The sequence below is a fragment of the Trachinotus anak genome, unplaced genomic scaffold (genome assembly GCF_046630095.1).
Source record: "Trachinotus anak isolate AG129_WGS33_773 ecotype Australia unplaced genomic scaffold, CSIRO_AGI_Tana_v1 ptg000034l, whole genome shotgun sequence".
Lineage (NCBI taxonomy): Eukaryota > Metazoa > Chordata > Actinopteri > Carangiformes > Carangidae > Trachinotus > Trachinotus anak.
In genome coordinates, this window is record NW_027273885.1 from 7,272,961 (window position 1) to 7,292,259 (window position 19,299).

At 41.6% G+C, this 19,299-nt stretch overlaps 2 protein-coding genes across 5 annotated transcripts in view; one reads left to right on the forward strand and one right to left on the reverse strand.

Moving 5' to 3' along the window:
* Positions 1-19,299, reverse strand: part of LOC139614355 (apolipoprotein A-I-like) — a 385,012-nt gene that overhangs the window by 95,908 nt on the left and 269,805 nt on the right. The window lies entirely within an intron of this gene.
* On the forward strand, positions 614-17,994 carry LOC139614348 (myelin protein zero-like protein 2). Its single transcript, XM_071471489.1, has 5 exons — positions 614-868; positions 14,027-14,196; positions 14,532-14,742; positions 14,869-15,043; positions 16,613-17,994. The coding sequence occupies exons 1-5, from the start codon at positions 814-816 to the stop codon at positions 16,770-16,772; spliced, it is 771 nt and encodes a 256-aa protein (XP_071327590.1). The 5' UTR covers positions 614-813; the 3' UTR covers positions 16,773-17,994.

Sequence of the window (19,299 nt, forward strand, 5' to 3'; positions counted from 1 at the left end):
ATCAGCATCTCATCATTAAAGACGTCTAATCAGCTGTCAGCTCTTTGGTCTGTCTTGTTAGTATTCAGATATTCACTGAGTTATGTGCATTTGTGGTAACTGGTGAAATGGAGTTCTCCATTAGCTATCTAATAAAATTAATCTCTGTGACTAATTTCACTTAATTAATAGAATTTGACGTTTTAATTGAGTTTGATTACTAGGGTAAAACATTTAAATGAATACAATTTAATCCATGAGGCTTTAATCTCACAGTAATAGTAGTTTAATTATGTAAAAACCATGTTATGAAGTCATGTAGTGTAGCTCATTTTATAGCAGTGATGCTTTTTTTTATTGTATCTTGGTACATCCTATAACATTAGATCATAACAAGACTACATATGGTGTCAACACCTTCGGCCTACTGATGACTCTCCCTGCACACGTTTGCGCAACAGCTGGGGTATGACATGGAAATGTGCTTTACGCAGCAGCAGAACAGGTCGGGTGACCCTCGGGGAATTTGCCGGCTTTGGGTTTAAAATGTGTGCGAGAGGTAAGGAGGCAGCGAGGAGAGCGGATGACTTTGTTACTCCGCCCGAAAACTGTGGTGGGAGGGTGCTGACATGAAAAGTGTGAGGGCAGCGGCGAGTTGGGACGCGTCTTCGGAGAGACAGAGGGCTCGCCGTGACTTCATGTTTTCAGCCCTCTCCGAAGTGGATCCGAGGACTTGTCGGTCGGGTTTCCTGCCTCTGTGAGTCGGCGGAGGAGTCTCAGTGGGTTTGCTGACTCCCGGTCTGTTGTTTCTTTGGACAGCCCGCCGTCCATCCAATGTGCGTAAAGGGGCTCTATTTCTTCACCGTCCTGTCTGGACTGGCAGCTTCAGGTGAGACCCTGGTTTGATGTGAGTGGCTAATCTGAGGGAAAAGGTGATTTTGATTTAAGGGGTCCCGCTGTTCAGCACCGTTCCTTTGGAGTTATATGTTTAGCGTTTAGTGATTTATCCAAGTTTCTGTTTTGAGATTTTATAACTCAACCACTGACAGATTATTTTGATTGCTTATATTTATCCTAAAACGCGATAGTCTGTATAGCTATAAATACAATCTAAAGAAATACAATCATAAATAGCAATAGTATAATATCATTGTAAAAAGTAGGCTATGAATTCTCCTGTATCTGCTTGCTCGTGTATTTTTTGATCACTTTCCAACAGATTGCAGCTTCCAGTTTTTTTCACTTCCCAAGAACAATCTTAGAGACAGAACAGGATGACCTTTTAGACAGGCTCCCGACAATCGAGGTTCAAAGCAAAAGAGAAAAGCATGATGGTGTGTCCATTAGCGACCGCTCCACAGGGACCTCTAACCTCCATCCCCGAGCGCCCGTCGTGCGTCATTGGGAAGTGGAGAACTTGGCACAGTGGCACCGGGTGGGTCGCTAAAGCCACAGCCACAGCGGGGGTCATTTCTCGCAACTGAATGACTCTAAAGTATTCGCCGGTAATAAATCCTGGCCGCATTGTTTTTTGATTTTAATGCAATGCACTCGCCCCTTTCCTGCCCATTAATGTGCATCCGTGCTTACGTTCACAGAGAATCGAGAATTGGCCCTCTGCACTCAGATAAGTCCACCTGCTTCCCGGACAAGGGCGTCCAGGATATGTTAGTTGGGTCGTAACAACTTGTCAGATACACACAACCATGTAAATAAGCACTAATAGATCGTATCCGTTTGTTACAGCTGCTCTCATCCACATGTTGCAGGTTAATAGCACGGCTAATGGAGCACGTTTTAAATCTGGCGATTTGGCGTATAGCCTATCAGTGGCAATTCATTCAGCAGACACCAGGTTGTTTAACCTTGAAGTAATCTGTGTCCATCCCAGTTAAGTGGATTATATTGATTGGACATGTCCATCCACTGCCAAAGCACCATGCAGGGATTCACTGTAGTAGCAAGCTGCTTATGTTTACAAGGAGCATGTGCTTGCAGATCAGTCATAACATAACAGTGGCAGGCTGATACAGACTGAGCAGGAGGATGATTAAATATACTGTGTGGATACAGAGGGATAGATGATCAAATGAAGGCATGTGGATGGAGAAAAGCATGTTGGAACTGATTACAGCTCAGCAGCATCTCAGTTCTTGTCTGTTATTGTGTAATCACCGTTGCCTTTGGCTTTATTGTGTTGGCAAAATGTCATTGCATGATGACGCGAGCCAGCAGACTCACCGTCTCATCTTCATGAAACATGCATGGTATTCAATACGTGCAAAAAAATGATCCTTATTCATTTCTCCCTCTTACAGATAATAAGATAATGAGACGACATTAGAACAGCACACAGCCAGCACACATACCCATCGGCTCTCTGCTGTTTTGACGTGCATTGCACAGATCAAAGACATTATTCATCTGGAGACTTGCTGTAAGGAGCCTGTTTTTAAGGATATATGATATATATACGAAATGGAATAATCTCTTTTTCCTCCCGCTGCTGTAAACATAACCACAGCAAGTGTTGCAGTATTAAAATTTCAGCGCTATGAAAGATACGCACTACTTTCTATTCTGGAAAGTGTGTTTAGTGTGCATTTGGAAAAAAAAAAAATACTATCAGTCGTAATCTGTGTCAGGGTACCTCTGGGAGCAATGTTTTTCCACTCTCAACACTAGAGAGGAATTGCTTTCTAGAACTGACATGAGCAGATTTGGTCTTTTTTTAAAGGCCTGTTTGTGCGTTGTAACAGATGCTGGATCAGTGACAGGCTCTTGTGTTTCATGACTCTCATGGTGATGGAGGCACTGCAGTCGTGAAAACAGAACATCCAGTCACTCCATAAGCATGTCCTGCAAGATGTTTCCTGCATAGTTTACACAAGAACGGTTGTTCTTTTTTATTAGATGTTCAGTCTAAATGTTATTTTACTTATTTTACAAGCTGCGGTCCATGCAAAGACCCCAAAGACCAGCCATTATTCTTGTGTTTGAATAAAACTATTAGCTCCAGGTTTTCTGTGTGTCAGATTCAGGCAATTTAATTTAAAGCAACTGGTGCTGGTATTTGTTAATCGTTATTGTGAAAGTTTATGTAATTGGGTGTCAGATTACATTTAAACCTATTCTTTCCTGTGTCTGACCACCTGGTAAAATAACAATTCAGCTGCAACACAGGAACACACTGAGGAACACACTGGAAACATTAGATGAGTTTTAACCGTTTATACCAGGTTACTCTCACAGACGGGAGATTAAAAGTCTTCACATTTCTTCATCCTCTGCTGTTGACGATACATCTGCCTTATTTGTTTCTTTGCTTTAGTTCACTTCCTTTAGTCCTCCTCTAACATTTTCTTCAACCGGAAGGATGAAATGTTCACAGGCTGACGTGTGCCAACCTGTCCTGACTTACAGGTTTAGCACACACATTAACACACAAACGCAGACACGCACACACAAAGACACACGGGTGAACAACTGGCTGTTGTTGACTGCAGCATGTCAGGTTTTGCGCAGGTTGTTTAGACTTCCGTTTAACTCCATTTAACTCTGTCTCGGCTTACAGTAGATGAGCAGCTTCTTGTTTCTGTTTACCAGGATGTAAGAGTTATATCTCTGCCCCGGCGTCTCTAATCTCCTCCACAATGACAAAGCATGGCTGTGGTATTTGACATGCTTTGCTCATGCTGTGTGTTGACACACCTTGGAGGACGTCTGGCCTTTGTGTTGGGTTGATTCAATTGCTTTGAGGTGTGTAGAGTTGACAGTGACGCGTTCATATGCAAGAACACACCAATCCCCAACACAGAGGGCTTAGGGCGCATCTGTGAAGTGTCGGAGTGCGAAGGCGAGATGCTCCCTGTGTAATGTGGCTGCGCTCCGCTGAAAATGTAAACAGGGATTCCAAATACATTTCTCACTGATTAGGAAGTGTTTGTGTTTGCAGATTCATCTGAGTTTTGAGTGTCTGTGCACACACACACACACACACACACACACACACACACACACGGTCAATGTTCTGCATCTGTTCAAATGCAAAATGCGGCACATCCGTGAGCATGGGTTTCTGTTCATTAGTCGCTCTCTTACATATTCTTTTTTGGCTGGTCTCTCATCTCAAAACTATTTAGAATTGTGGTAAACAGTTGGATCTTCCAGCGAGAGCCAAAACTCTGCTAGGGTTTACGGCATATGGAATAAATCAACGGTTTCTAAGAAATATCAGCAGATCTTTCTGAGTCATCTGATCTACAGAGAGCCAGGAGGAATTTCATCATCATTTACCGTTTGCTGCATAATTTGTGATTAAAAACATGATGATGGTGGAATTTCCCAAGCTGGGAGAGGTACTTTGTGAGATGGCAGTTTGTTTGTACTCCCATATGTCCAGCAATTGTTGTTTAAAATGCTGGCTATTGAAATGAACTGTACAGTAGATTGAAAGTGTGGCAGAGGCAGCCACTTATCCGGTTTTGCTCTCTAATTATCTGACACTGTACTCAGCTATTTAAGTGAATAAGTGTGTAAGCTGAGGAGAGAAGGGGAGGGGTTTGTGGGTGGGGCAGGTGAAGGACAGGCTGCTAGATGGTCCTCATTAATTTCTGTTGATGCCCATGTCATTGACATATACAAGACAGCGTTTCAAGCTAGCTCTGGAACACTTGCAAAAAAATAGGACAGCAGTCCAAGATCCATTTTCTATTCTTGCTTATATCAGAGACTGTCTTCCTGAAAAAAAAACAAAAAAAAAAAACGAGCCCAAAGGTCATCTGTGCAGCAGGTTAATACGACCTATGTTTGTTAACTTTTATTGTTAGGCGACATCTAACGGCTGTAGTAATTATGACAAGAGCAGACGGAAAAGTGTGGTCATGTAGTCTATAGAGCGACAAAGTCCGCATCAGGAGGAGGTCGGGGTGGATAGACAGGTCAACAAAACAGGAAACCCATGTGAAAGTTGCAGTTTATGTTGTTTCTATTATCCATGACCGTTCAACAAAGTTAACCATTGTAACCATGACAACAAAGATCATCTAATGTTGACGTAATACTTTTTTTTAATATCCCATACCGTGATCTTTTCCTGAACATAATCAAGTAGTTTTAGTGCCTAAACCTAATCAAGCCGTGACATTATTTTAGTAACCACGTCGACGAAGGCAGGTATGGCGCTATTGGTACAGTCCGTATGTTTATTATTGTAACCATGACAGCCGAGGTTGGGTATGCCTGCCGCCAAAGGACTGTTGTTTTTTCCAGTAGCTACACGGGGGAGGAATACTTCTTTTAACATGCTTTTAGCCCTTTGCTAATTCTGGTCTGCTCCCTACATACATAGTCTTGCTTTAAATACTCCGGTCATAGCCGCAGAAAACATACGACTGTTTCCACAGGCTGAGTAGTAAGTTGTGTGACCACTAAACTGATCCTCAATTGTAAAACTGGTGGTGTGCCCCTTGAAGGAAAGAGCAGAGGTCTGTACCTCCTCCACAGTGTTGTTTCTGATCTGTGTATATATATTGTCATTCGCTGACTTGATCATCTGCTCAGGGGCAGAGGTGGAAGTCTCAGTGGGACTGGATTGGCTCTGACTCATATCACTGCAGGACACCAAACACACAGCCAGTCTAGCTTCATATTAAATATGTGAAACTAAGACTGTCTTTTGAGGGTTGGATCGTCTGTCCAACAGAAGCCCTGTGGGCTTAGAGTGAGTTGGATCGAAGCGTACGCATTGGACCTCCCCTCAGGAGTTTGTAATCCTGGGGAGAAGTTGTTGAGTCAGCTGTGAGGTGGGAGTGGACGAGGTTTGATGGATTAAACTCTTATCCTCACTCACCCACTACTTGTTTCCTCTAGACGCCGCTGCCTGATGAATTACGATTGGCCTGGAGGAAGCAGGTGGAGGGGGAGAGAAGGAGAGGAAGAAAGAGTTTAAAAAAGTCTCAGTTTGGACTGACCTTTAGAGTGTTTTCCGACACACTTCTGGACCTGTCTACAGTTTGGTTCATACTTCTGTAGGGTTGAAAGCGGAACAAAAACCTGCCATTTTAACAGGAGTGTGTAGACTTTTTATAACCACTGTGTTGAGTGAATCCAGGCTTTTAGATTTGCTGTTTCATACTCCTGGTGTCAGGTTTGTCTCTCTGGCTGTGGTACATATATTCCAGCTTTGTTTGAAGGAATAGGCATGAGGAAGGATAGTCAACGTGGATGAAAGTTTGACTTTCTGCAGAGCCACCTGCAGAAAGTCAAACTCCTTCAACCCTGCCAACTCTATTTGATTTTCAAGTGACCTGGGGGTTGTGTGCACAGAAACAGAGAGATTAGCACCAATAATAATAATTAATATATCTTAAAAAATTAATAAATAAAAGATTGTAACTTTTACAGATAAGGGCTGAATATTGTGTTGAAGTGAAAGCAAGGTGGTCCTTTAATTATGGTAGGTGTTAATTTTTATCATTCCGGTTACATTCATTCATTAGAAGACCAAAAGTATGTGGATCCCTGAATCTTACACCTTTTGTGCACGTCATTCCAAAACCATGTGCGTAAATCTTCTGCTTTGACAGCCTTTGCTCTTCCACAAGATTTTAGAACCTGGCTGCAGGGATTTGCTCCCATTCAACCACAAACACATTCTTAAGGCAGGCGACTGATGTTGGGTGATAAAGCCTGACCTGCAGTCACCATTCACTTACGTCCCAAAGGCACTGGATGGGGTTGAGGTTGCGCTTTTTCCGTCCCAAACTCAGAAACTCTCTTTATGAACACGGCCTTATGCACAGGGTTACTGTCATGATGAAACAGGAGCTCCTACAAACCTTTGCGGCAAAGTTGAAAGCACAATGTCGACATTAAGATTTCCCTTCGCTGGAACAAAGGGGCCCCAAACTACGCAAAACAGCCCCAGAACAAAAGCACACAAAAGTACAGTATATAAGCACATACCTTTGGTCGTATAGTGTATTTGCTTGTTTTGGCACAGCTGCATGTTCATGACTGTGGAATCAATGGAAGCCTTTACAGAGAAAATATACAGCTCAGTATGGTACACACAGTTGTGTGGATCTCAGGGGTTCCCTCCCATTACACCACTCAACACTGATCCTCTCCCTCAACTCTGTGTCCTCCTCCTCTGCGAGCATACTGTTACCTGAACCTGCTATTCCCAGCCCCCAGTCCAGGCCTGCATGAAAGACAGGCATTGTTAAAAAAAAACTAACTCAGGAAAAACTAACCTGGGCTTGTGAAACCTCTCACAAAGAAGAGAAGAGGCTCTTTGTATTCCACTGAGCTCTTTGTGTGTTTGGTCCTCTCCTAAGTGTTTCCTCCAAAACCGGTGCAACAGAAAATCAGGTTTCCTCTGGTGGTCCCTTTGTTTGGGAGCCGTAATGAAGAGAGGAAAGGCACAAACACACATAGTCTGGGGAATAATGTAATGAAACCAATTTCCTGATTCAGAGAGTCAGGCCAACTCCTGCAGTGTGTCCTCCTCTCTTAAAGTCCAAGAAGACTTAATATTCTCTTTGCAATGGAATTATCAGGTCTACAGTGTATAATGTAAAGGAAACATCTCAATGACTGGTAACTGTTTGCTATCCCCATGGCGTTCTTGGATATCATGATGTAGACCTACCATCTGATCATGGATATAGTAATCCTTTTTAAAAAAAAAAAAACAGCTCTGCTTTGCTGTTTATAAATCTGCATATTTTTGAATAACTGCATTAACAAGCTCTCAGCCTAAAAGGCGACATAAAACTTACATCAAGATCTGGATTGTGTAGTGAGGCAGGCATGTTTTGTTCACTGTGTGGACTGTTTTTAAAATATTCAAGGAAAATATTTAGAATACCAGAGAATGTTTGCTGAGCAGTTATGACACAAGTTCAATATGCCAAGCATGCCACGCTGCAGTGTGAAACACACCCAGAATGGCCTGAAAACACTAAAGTTTTGGAAATGCTAGCCTTGGTAACAGTTACTAAGTGGAATAAATAAATCTGAAGAGACAGGTCTGTATTTTTGTTTATCTGTTGGCAGAATGTCTGAACTAGCTGAGAAATTATAGCCAAATGCGGTAGAAAGTTTCAACACGGTCCAAGGAAGAGGTGAGCATTTTTTGCAGAACAAACAGTATCTGTGCCGCCTTGACATACAGTGCACTTTCTGAGTACATTGTTTAGATAACAAATATAGAGTCAAATATTCAGTCCAGTAATTGTCCAGTCATAGCCTTGCAACTGTAACTAGGCACAGCAGGCCTGTCAAGATTTGGATTTCTCCACATACTGACTTTTTAAATCTTTCCAAAGACAAAAAGGTAGAACAAAAGTGTAAAAAACTGATTAAACAGTGTATTTTTGTTCTAATGTAAGCTGCAAACATTAGCATGTCTGACTCACGAGCTTGGTAGGTGCAATATTAACCAAGCGTTTGTGGGGCTACAGGTTATGTTAAAATGTGCTAGGTCTTCACCGGTACTAAGAACAATGCTAATTTTATGTCAGCTTTTTAGACAGGGGTGATGACTCTTAACCTGGGACCTGTTAACTTTACTCTCAGTTCTTCAGCACAATGTCATCAAAATCCATCAAAAGCCCAGTGAATACCTTCTTACAGGGTTCTTGTTTTAAAACAAGTCACCTGGAAACATTACAAAAATCAGCAGCCAGTTTGAGGAACTAACATTACACTGATTAGCTCACTACCTAAAGCTGATGAAATCTCCCACTGACAGTTGTCGTCTTCAGTTAGAAATAAGAAGCCTCCTTTTGTCTCCCTCAGTCTGAAATCAAGGACTCAGGTTTTTTAAAAATTACAAAACCATTATAAACTGCATGTGTTGCAGCTTTTACAGACGTAGCAGCAGTTACTCGCAGGGTTGAGGCAGTGGATAATCATTAAAAACAAAACAAAAAAACAGCGTATTTCTTTCAGCTATAGGAGAATGACCTCTGCCAGTTGTTTGCACTGACATAGCACATGCATATCTGGCAATGTGAGACTAAAGACACTATAAAACATGGCTGGGTTTATGCACTTGAAAACACTAGGTGAAATATTTTATGGGCAGGTCAAACAGCACTTGATATTTTTTCTGCCCCCTTGGAAGGCTTTATACAGTCTTGGGATGACAGCCAAGCCAAGCAAACCTAATCATACTCAAGTGGGCTTGGTTTGATTATTTTACGGTAGATGAATGTTTTTTTTTTAAAGGTTCAGCAAGTTCATCTTGTTGTGATATATTGAATGTATTGACAGATATTATGGACTAACGCCAACACTGGTACATCTAACAGAGTGTGTCCGTGTGTGTGTGTGTGTGTGTGTGTGTGTGTGTATGGACTTGTGCCAATAGTGACCCCCCCCCTTAAAGGTTCCAAGTCCAATATGCATGCATGTATATGGCCTATTCCACTTATTCCAAAAAAGCTATATATATTCATGAATACAAACATCTGGAGTTTACATTGACAAAAATAATACTTCCTCTCACACACGCACACGCGCACACATGCACACACACACACACACACACACACACACACACACATTTCCCATAATTTTGTGTTAGATACAGTAAGGTGCTGATCTGAGGTAAACTCCCACGTAGGAAAGTCTTTAATTGTCCCCAGTATGTTTCAAGTTCAGGCAATCAGGTAACAAAATGTCAGCACACTTGACAAAAAGACCAATTTATTCTAATTTCGACTTTTTAATTACCAGTGTAGAGTGTAATAAATCTCCTTCATGTTTTACAACATTTAACAACTTTAGGGAAAAATGAAGCAGAGGTGTTTGAATAAATACAGATGATGCCTTTTATTATATAATCTGAAATTTGATAGACTCAGCATCTTTGTGCCAACTTGAGATACCTGACCAAATAAACTATAAGTATTGTATCATTTCAGTTAATGTCCCATGAAAGATATAACATATACATTTTTGGATTTCAGTCTCTAATGATCTTGTTTTATAATATGCTGCAAGTATTTTACAATAAAACTACAGCATGTGAGACAGTGTGTGCAATATTTGAAACACAGGTAGGATAAATTCATACATTTGTCCGCACTCTGGCCCTTCCCTCCTCTGTAGCGTACATAACTCCATCTTAATAAGCCATGAAAGCTCTCTATCTCTCTGTCTCTGGATGCTGGGTGTGGTCAGCACTGGCAGGATGTCCAGACATAAACAAGTGAGCGACTTATACTGGACAAAGACATGTTGGAGAAGAAGAATGGACGCAGAAGTAGGCAAACAACAAAGCAGTATTATCTTATCTTCTCCTTACAGACTGCACTTATATAGAATAATGCATTTTCCATCACGTTGTTGTCCTCTGGCTCCATCCACGCACTCCTTACCCACTCATCTACTCAATCACCCCGTTCTTGTTCGTCACTTGAGCTCTCTCTATTTCTCTAAGTGAGAAAAATTCTGCGTACTAAATGCCTTTGCTCATGTAATGGCACACACCCTCCCCACCAATTAGTGCCTGCTAATGACTGATTAAATGGTGATCATGTACTTTTAGCCACAGAGACAAATTATTGTAGCAATTGAGGCACTGTACATGGTTAAAACTCTTCTGTCATTCCACTTATATCCATTCTGTCTTCAAAAAGGCCCAATTAACCTTAATTCTTAATCAGCCTAGCTTGTGTCAGAAGACGGCAAAGTTGAAAGGGTTTTTTTCTCGTTGAAAGGAGATTAGCAATACTTATTTAGATTAAAGTACTGTAAATAGAATGGCTAATTCAAAATGAGGTGTTTTGGCCTTGAGGACCTGCTTTCTCTCCTGAATTATGAAACATGATGATTCATTTCACTATGAGCTTATGAGGAATGTGGTAGAGGGGGATAGACATTGCTATATTGCTAAGCCAATCATGTGCATTATACTCTCTAAAATGAGGATGTAGAAACAGAGGGGTTTAACTGGGGATATGGATTTGATGAGCGATGAATGTTCTTCTCAATGCTCTAGAGTCAAGAGCTGCGTTAGTGGGTCTATGAGGCTGTACTACAGTAGCACTTTGGGATAAATGCCAATAAATGCTAACATGCTGATAATAACAGTATTAAAATGTTGATGTTTTGCAGGTATAATATTTACCATGTTCCCTGTCTTAATTTAGCGTGTTAGCAGGCTAACATTTGTTCATTAGCACCAAACACAAGTGAAGTGAAGCTCAGGTGGGCCTGTCAATAGTTTTTCAGGTATTCATTTGGTTATAACCCTGAGTATCTGGCAGAATAAAATGTTAACCTGATGGTGGTGCTAGATGAAAAGTTAAGTGATGCCCAAAGTTTGTACAATTCACCCTGAGGGCAACATAGGTGTCCTACCTAGATTCTGTCATTATGTCAACCTCATTGTAACAGGAAAAGTCAAAAATTTACCATTGTTTTTAGGATTTATTCTCTGGGAACCATGAACATCTGTGTACAATTTCAAAGCAACCCATCCAGCAGGTGAAGAGATGTTTCAGTCTTTACCAAAGTGATGAACAGACCGAATGACAGACTGACATTGATCTGTAACCAATGGCTAGAAAGCAGAAAGTATAGTTTGAAATGAAGCACTTACTTCTTAACAGGGCGGGTAATCATTTTTCCGTGACATACCATTCAATATAAAGTAGTTTCTGCTCCCACTCCACCATCTCTTTGTCAACCTTCACATGGAATATGGAAGATGAGAATTTTAAAGGGTGGCTTGGACTGTTCTACTGAGATTCCACACACGCACACACACACACACACACACACACACAGGCACGCGGGCAGACACACACATCTTCACCTTTGAGCCAGCGAGGGAGTAATTACTGGCTGCACTGAGACAGCAAGTGCTGATGCAATCTGTTTAATGAATATCCTAAATACATGCAGTTTAATCCACTAACTTCAGTGTTTCTATACACTGCCAGGTAGATGAGGAGGAGAGAGAGGATGGTGTGAGAGGAAGCTTGTTCCCTTCCAAATTCATCCATCAGAGCAAATTATTATATTGAAATAAAGTAAAAATCTTTTTTTCCTTTATGACAGCAAAAATATCTGCCACTTGGATAAGATTTGTTTCACTGTAAACCAGTTTCATCATCTTTCTTGACTTAAGCAGCAATTTATTGATACAAGTTGAATTACCTGCCTTATTTTTTAACATACTGCTGCAGAATAATCACAAAATAAGCGTATACTGCTGTCATTGCATCTGCACATTTTTTTTTTCATTCAGGAAAAATACAATTTAAATCCATTTTAAACAAGACCTGACAATTGCAGAGATGGACATTTCTTACAGTATGTACTCTGCCTGTATTGCTCACTTGTTTCCATTCCTCCCAGGTTTCATCGAGCTCATTTAAAACACATTAAGCTGTTAGAGTGCCGTTAGGGCCGGGCGATGAGAGAGAAGCCTGTCTGTTTAATGCTGTGCGGGGGCTGTCTGGTTGTCCCGCTCTCTCATCCCAGACCACAGGAAACTCTTACCAGCCTGATAAGGAACAGAACATGCTGCTGGAGGAGCCAAGACCCTGCTGACATTTTCCTAGTTACCTCCTGCCCTAATGCTCACCGTAATTATAATGCAGAGGAAATGATGTGGCTCAATTTTCCTTCTTCCCTAAACTTTTGTTATTTCTATGCCTAGAGCCTTATATTACCATTCAGCATTAGGCAAAACCATTGTAGTTTACCTAAACCACAGTTTAAATTGCTGAATAGAGCCTAACCCTCTTTTGTAAGGCTGAAAATCTTTACAATACAATATCAACCACTGTGAAAGTGTTGCATGTAACCCTTATCAATGCTTCCTGACTGCATCAATAAAAAATGAAGCCCTGGATGACACATGTACTCTTGTGATTGAGTAAAAAACAGCCCTTTAGTCAGACTCAAGTGTTTCAGATAGTTAAAACTCTCATCACGTGTTTGGATTGTTCTTCAAGGTCCTCTTTTGGAGTGTGCTAATGACGTTAGGACAAGCCTTGAGTACCCATGGCAGATTGTGGCTGCTAGCTCTGCAGACGGGCGTTCTGCTGTGTGCCAGGACATTGACTTTAATAAAGCTAGACATGGCTCCTGATATTATTAGGGCATATGGAGCTTTCCCTAAAAATAGCCTAGGTGATTTTGACTAGACAGTCTGCACATAGACTTCCATAGAGACTCAGACTTTAGCTTCAGAATATGGTTGGATCTGCCTTGTTAAACTAACTAACAAATACTCTAAAAGCTCAGCGAGAGGGAGATGTGATCGACTGGTTTCTGACCTGATGCTTGACAACCTGCTTGGCAGGAACTCCATTTTAGGCATGTCTCTGTCTGACACAGTAAATGCATGTGTGTGTTTCTTTGCAGGGTACGTGTGTGTCCGTGCTGACTCCATTCTGGGGTGCTCCATCCATCATTATGTGGAAGAGCCAAATTGTTGCCAATATCTTTCTCCGCTCTTCCAGTCCATTCGTTTTCCATCTAATAGGTGTATCGCATACTGTAAAGATTGATATAGTCCATATCCATATAATATACAGCAGACTCTCAATTTCAGCGCTGTCCCAGCTGCATTAGTGTAGCTAAAGTGGCTATTATTCATAGTGTCACAGATCTGAACCAGTCCAGACTTTCAGGATGTAATGAAGCAGATTTTTGAAGGGAGTTCACTTACTGATGGCAGATCTAATCTCATACTCTCAGCATTTGGACTAATCTGAAAGATTTCAGTGTGTAATATACTATATGTCTCTAATACAGATATAGTGACAACTTGGAGTCTGGGATTTGTCTTGCAGCAGCTCTGCGTAGGCAGAGGCAGGGTCACTGGGTACACTGCATGCACTCACTAGGCAAGAAATGACTGATGAAGGTGGATTCACACTGCACCTTATGTGCTGTATTTTTGTATATGTATTTGTGTTTCTTTCAAAAAGCATTTATGTATGTATGTATATATTGAATTTGCTCTGTATGCCATGCATTCTGCATTTTGAAGTAATCTCATATCTGTATTTTGCAGGCATGCTGCAAGTCAGCGGGATACGTATATACACATCTGGGTCGATAGAGGCAGTCAATGGGACAGATGTTCGTCTCAAGTGCACATTCCAGTCTTCCTCTCCTATTAACGTCAACGCCATCTCGGTTTCCTGGAGCTTTAGACCCCTCGTACCAGGCCGAGAGGAATCGGTGAGTGTGTGTGTGGCTGTGTGTTTTGGAGAAAGTGTGATCAAATCTCAAACCTCCCTCATTGTATCAAGGAGCATCCACCCCCTCAGTCGACTAAGAGAGGAGTTGGTGAGTCATCAGGCTCCCAAGGGAGCATCCAAGACAGCCGTGTTTGTCTGAGTGTGTGTGTGCATATTGAGAATAGAGTGAAAAATATGCAACAGGTCGGGTTTTGTGTCTTGTCTTTCTTTCTCTCTGAGAATAAAATACCATCCTTCCCCAGTATCTCCAGTCTCAGTGGGATATGACTTTTTCTCTGTGACAACCAACCAATCAGTCTCATTGTTGCTCCATAGGTGTTCCACTATCAGCAGAAACCCTATCCTCCTCTAGAGGGCATTTTCAGGAAGCGGGTTGTTTGGGACGGTGACATTATGGGCCGTGACGCCTCCATCATAATTCGACAGGTCAAGTTCACCTACAACGGCACTTACATCTGCCAGGTCAAGAATCCACCAGATGTCCATGGCACAGTTGGAGAGGTTCGACTCCGCGTCGTCACCACAGGTCAGCAGATTCATTTCCAGAAAAAATATGCTTTCATATATGAATAGCTCTGAGCAGTGATGACACTTTTGCTTTGTCAAGAATGCACACTCAGTCTGCATTCCTCTGTTTCCTTCTCACCTACAGCCTCTTTCTCTGAACTTCTCCTTCTGGCGCTGGCCATCGGGGGCGGTATTGCGGCTGTGGTCATCCTCCTCATCATCATCGTGTCCTGCAGGAGGTGCAAGAAGAGGAGGAGCCAAAGACAGCTGGAAGGGAACGAGGAGGCTCCCCGCAAAGAGAGAAAAGATCCCACTGCGTGGTAAGACCATGAGACAGACAGAGGGAGAGGAAGAGGGGGACAGAGAGAGGAACAGGAGAACCAAACACTTCCTCTCTCTCTCCCTCCGTCTGACTCTGGGGATCGCAGCATGTGGCGCTCCTTCTTGGGGCCTGGGGCTCTTTTCTTCTGGACGCTTCACTTCCTGCCTCCTCTCCAACCACAGTACCAAACCTGGATGGGCAGCTGTCATTGCACAGAAATAAAATGAGAATGTGCCTTTGTGTAGAAAGCTCTAAGTGCAGAACTTTAGCCAGACTGCTGTTTTATGATATCACCATGTGCCTTTCATTCCTTGAGAGAACCAACTGTTTTATCGGCCCATCTTTTCTTGTTCAGCTAAATGGGCTTCCAAAAACATTTCCTGTTTAGAGTGAATGTTTTGATGATGTAGAGGTAGAACAATGGTGTATTCCTGCTGTTTACTTCCCTACTATTTTGACCCCTAACGTACTAATGTAGTGCAAGCCACATGTTTGATATATTATTTCAACAAACAATGGAAACCCTGGAACAATGAATGAGCAGTTTCATATTCTATTGAAATTTAATTTTAATTACCGGATGATGGGAAATATTATGAAACCCCATACAAAGCTTTTATCAGCTCTCATTTGAGTGGTCATATATGTTAGCTGTCTTTACTGAAGTTCATCTGAACCTGCAGGAGGAAGCTGGTGTACATTTCTGTTCTTTTTCACTACTGAAGTTGTATCGCTGTATTTTTCTGAGATTCTGTGGTGTTATTCCACTGATTTTGTGACTGAAATATCAAATAATCAAAAGTTGATGGTGAGCACTTGTTGGAAACAGACATTTTATACTTTTATAGAAAAGAAAACACAATTATGAGCACATAATTAAATGCAATATTAATTCTAAATTTCATTGACAAAGTGGCATTTTTTAAAAACAATATCTGATGATGTATTGTCTGTTTTGAACAATGAGCTATTTTGTCAAAACAGCTTCTTTCTGGGCATGTGGGACTTCTTTGCCTGTCTCTTGGGTTTTCAGATCTCTCTGTAATAGCTGCCATAACTGTTTACCGTGAAAAGTGTGTTGTGATAACGTGCGTACCAGACTTCAAAAGCCAAGCCTCTTCAGGAAAAGTTGACAACTTTACTGTCATTTTGGTTGATTATACTTCTTCAGACTTCAAACCAAATCTTTCACTGAGAAACTTGGCGAAGGAAGGAAATAATTTCACCCAAATCAGATGCAGATGGGTAAACAGATACTTTAAACCAAACTTCGCTCTCAACTTGGGACGACTTAACCCTGTGCGATGCTAACCCTTTGTACCTGCTGCTGTGTTTGTGTTGCTGTCTGCTTGTCTTGGTCCTCTTCCTGTTGTGTGTCACTTCTGCACATGCATGTACATCAATAATTCATGAATATATGTCATGCATGAATGCATATCCCTGTGTGTGTGTGTGTGTGTGTGTGTGTGTGTGTGTGCGTGTGCGTGTGCGTGTGTGCCATGTTGCTCTTACCTCCCCATCGTGCTTGTCTCCCTGTCCCCTCTGTATGTGCATGTGTGTATCCCAGCCACCCAGCGAGGGCCATCCATCTCTACCTGTCAGAGACGTCCATAGAGATTGACAGTTCAGATGGCATGATCTCAGAAGCCAGCACCAAGGACCCCAGCTCCTCAGAGGATGAGGGCCCGAGCTCAGACGACGACGACGGTGGTGATGACTCCGACTGAGAAGGTGGGGACAGACAGAGAGACACTAACACTGATGTGAAGCCAGCCAGGAAGCTCACTGGAGGGATGCCCAGATGGCACCCATGGGTTTAACTCCACGCCTCTGCCGAGTGGAGGCTAGATGAAGAGAGCGCTGCTGCTGCTTCTGCTGCTGCTGCAGTGTCGGAACCAACCATGTTGTTCCCAGATAAGAGGAAAACGGAAAGAAAGTTGTTTCAAAGTTTCCCAATGAGAACAAAGAGGTTGCAGCGATGCTTTTGATAATGATCACGACTTTGAAACACAATCAAAAGTATGACGACTTTCTGGGAAGACGTGCTGTTCGAAAGCTGCGGGGCTCACAAAGAGAGGCATTATGATCCCAAAGCTGGTGGCTACTTTAATGAAGGGAAAAGGCGTCAATTCTTGTTCAATATCTGTCTGTTCTCCTAGAAATGGATCTTGTTAAGTGTAGGAAATCGATAATAAATTTAGCTGCGGCAAGCAATTGATTTCATCAAAAAGATACTGGTATGTATTGTAAGTAGTTAAAGTGAAGGCAGAGCTTCCATGATGAGCCACACACAGACCGTCACATGGGTGTCCATAACTTTTCCAAGCAATTTCCTCGTTGATTTAGTGGGCAACATCGGGCAGAATCTGTAGGATCATTTGACATATTGTGGTTTTGCAATGCAGGCACACCATCATAACACCTGCCACTCTGAGAGCACCTGTTAAAATCCGTTTTGTCCTCCACATGTAGGCTGAGGGGCTTACAATGTATCACGTCAGATTGCTTGGATAAAAAAAGCAGTGTGATGTTTCTTTCATTAAGCCTGAAGGCCAAGTACTTGATCAGTGAGCAAACAACTGCCGGCACGCAAATGTCGTGTGAGTAACGTGTGGGAGCTCACAGTCAGATCTGAAAACCCTTTGATTGCAAAATGTCCTTGAGAGCCTGTTTTCTCTCCGTGCACCTGTGAATGCATCACGACTACTAACAAATAATATTAATAATAGTCTTTTTTTCCGTTTTGTGACAGAATTTTGTACTTGTGATGTAATACTGAGCAATATGTTTATAGATTTTTCTTTTTTTGGGGGTTTTTTTTTTTTAGATCATGCCAGAAGTATTTTGTTCTTTTGTTTAAAAATGTCACTGTATTTTTTGTTGTTGTAGAGCTTTTATAAAAATTAAAAAAATAAGTTTTTCTAATAAAAATTGCCTTTAAATCTTAAATCTTTTACCACATTGTGTCAAATAAATTTCACCACACAGCGTTAATCTGGGTAGACACTAGTTGCCCTGTGAAACAAATAATCACACACCACTTGGCATGATTTGACAGGACTCATCTATTATGTAAGAGAGGAATCTTGTTATCTAGCATTTATTATGCATCATTATTTTTAATGCACTACCTCCAGTTGTGTGCGTATGATGTGTCTCTCTGTAGAGTTCTTTCACTTGTTTACCTGTAAGCATTACTGCAGTGAATTGTTTAATTTCTTGCAGGTTCGATATCTATTACATTAGCTGTGCTTGCCTTTGTGACTACAACCTCGGTTTGCTTGTTTGTTGGAGGAGATTGTTCATGACCAAGAATATATTAGTCTACCTCTGGGTGTGAGTGTGTGTTTGTGTGCATTGATCAAAGTCTGTCCCTCTGGGTGCAGCTTTAGTTACTGACTGACAGACCTAGAGTGTGTGTGCATGTATGTGTGTAGACGGGGTCAGAGCTCTGATGACTAACAGCAAACACAGTGACAGGGTGGGCAAGAGGCAGAGTCTATTTATCCAAAGCTAAATAATTACATTCAGTTGTAAAGGAAGAGCACAAGTATGGAACTGATAAAACAACAGAGTGGTCTTTAAATAATCTTATTAAGTATCACCGAAGCTTACATTAAATTACAGAGCTTAGACACTGGCCCTCAAATAATACTCCCACTTCAATAATCCACTGTGGGTGTGGAAAGGAATATGTTCAGGGCTTATTTTTCATAAGTGATTACTAGAGTTTGTTATACTCAGCAACATATATAATGACGCAATGTGACAAAAATCTTTGTTGCATAGCCTGGCTTATTTGATCTCAGAACCGCTATTGGAAACATTAGGATTAAATAAACTATTTGTAACAGGCGTTTACTTACCAATCTTGAAGAAATCTTCAGCACCAAACTTTATTTCTTTACTCACCAAGAGCTGTCTCCAGTGGTGGGAAGCAACACCAATCTTAAATCTTGTTTTACTTCGATTTCTATTACTTTCTGTCTGCTTAAGTTAGCATGGGAACCAGCTTTCTTCAGCTCAGCCAGACCATCTCGCCACTTTATCAAGTCACTGAAGGGACCAATCAGCCGTGAAGTAGCCCCTCTTGTAAATGCAATGATGGCTGAAGGTAAGTAAACAGCTGCTTTAACAAAACTTACAAATAGCCTCTTTAACAAAGTTAAACCACGTACATGTTTTTTTCTCAAGTGACAGCATCCTGAGTTGACCAGAATGCAATGTAACAGAACACTTTGCATCTTGAGTGAA

Bases quoted from the DNA above. Each gene is read 5' to 3' on its own strand.
- LOC139614348 (XM_071471489.1), top strand. From the start codon at position 814: ATGTGCGTAAAGGGGCTCTATTTCTTCACCGTCCTGTCTGGACTGGCA. The intron at 14,197-14,531 runs GTGAGTGTGTGT...GTTGCTCCATAG, and splicing joins TACCAGGCCGAGAGGAATCG to GTGTTCCACTATCAGCAGAA. The intron at 14,743-14,868 runs GTCAGCAGATTC...TCTCACCTACAG, and splicing joins ACTCCGCGTCGTCACCACAG to CCTCTTTCTCTGAACTTCTC.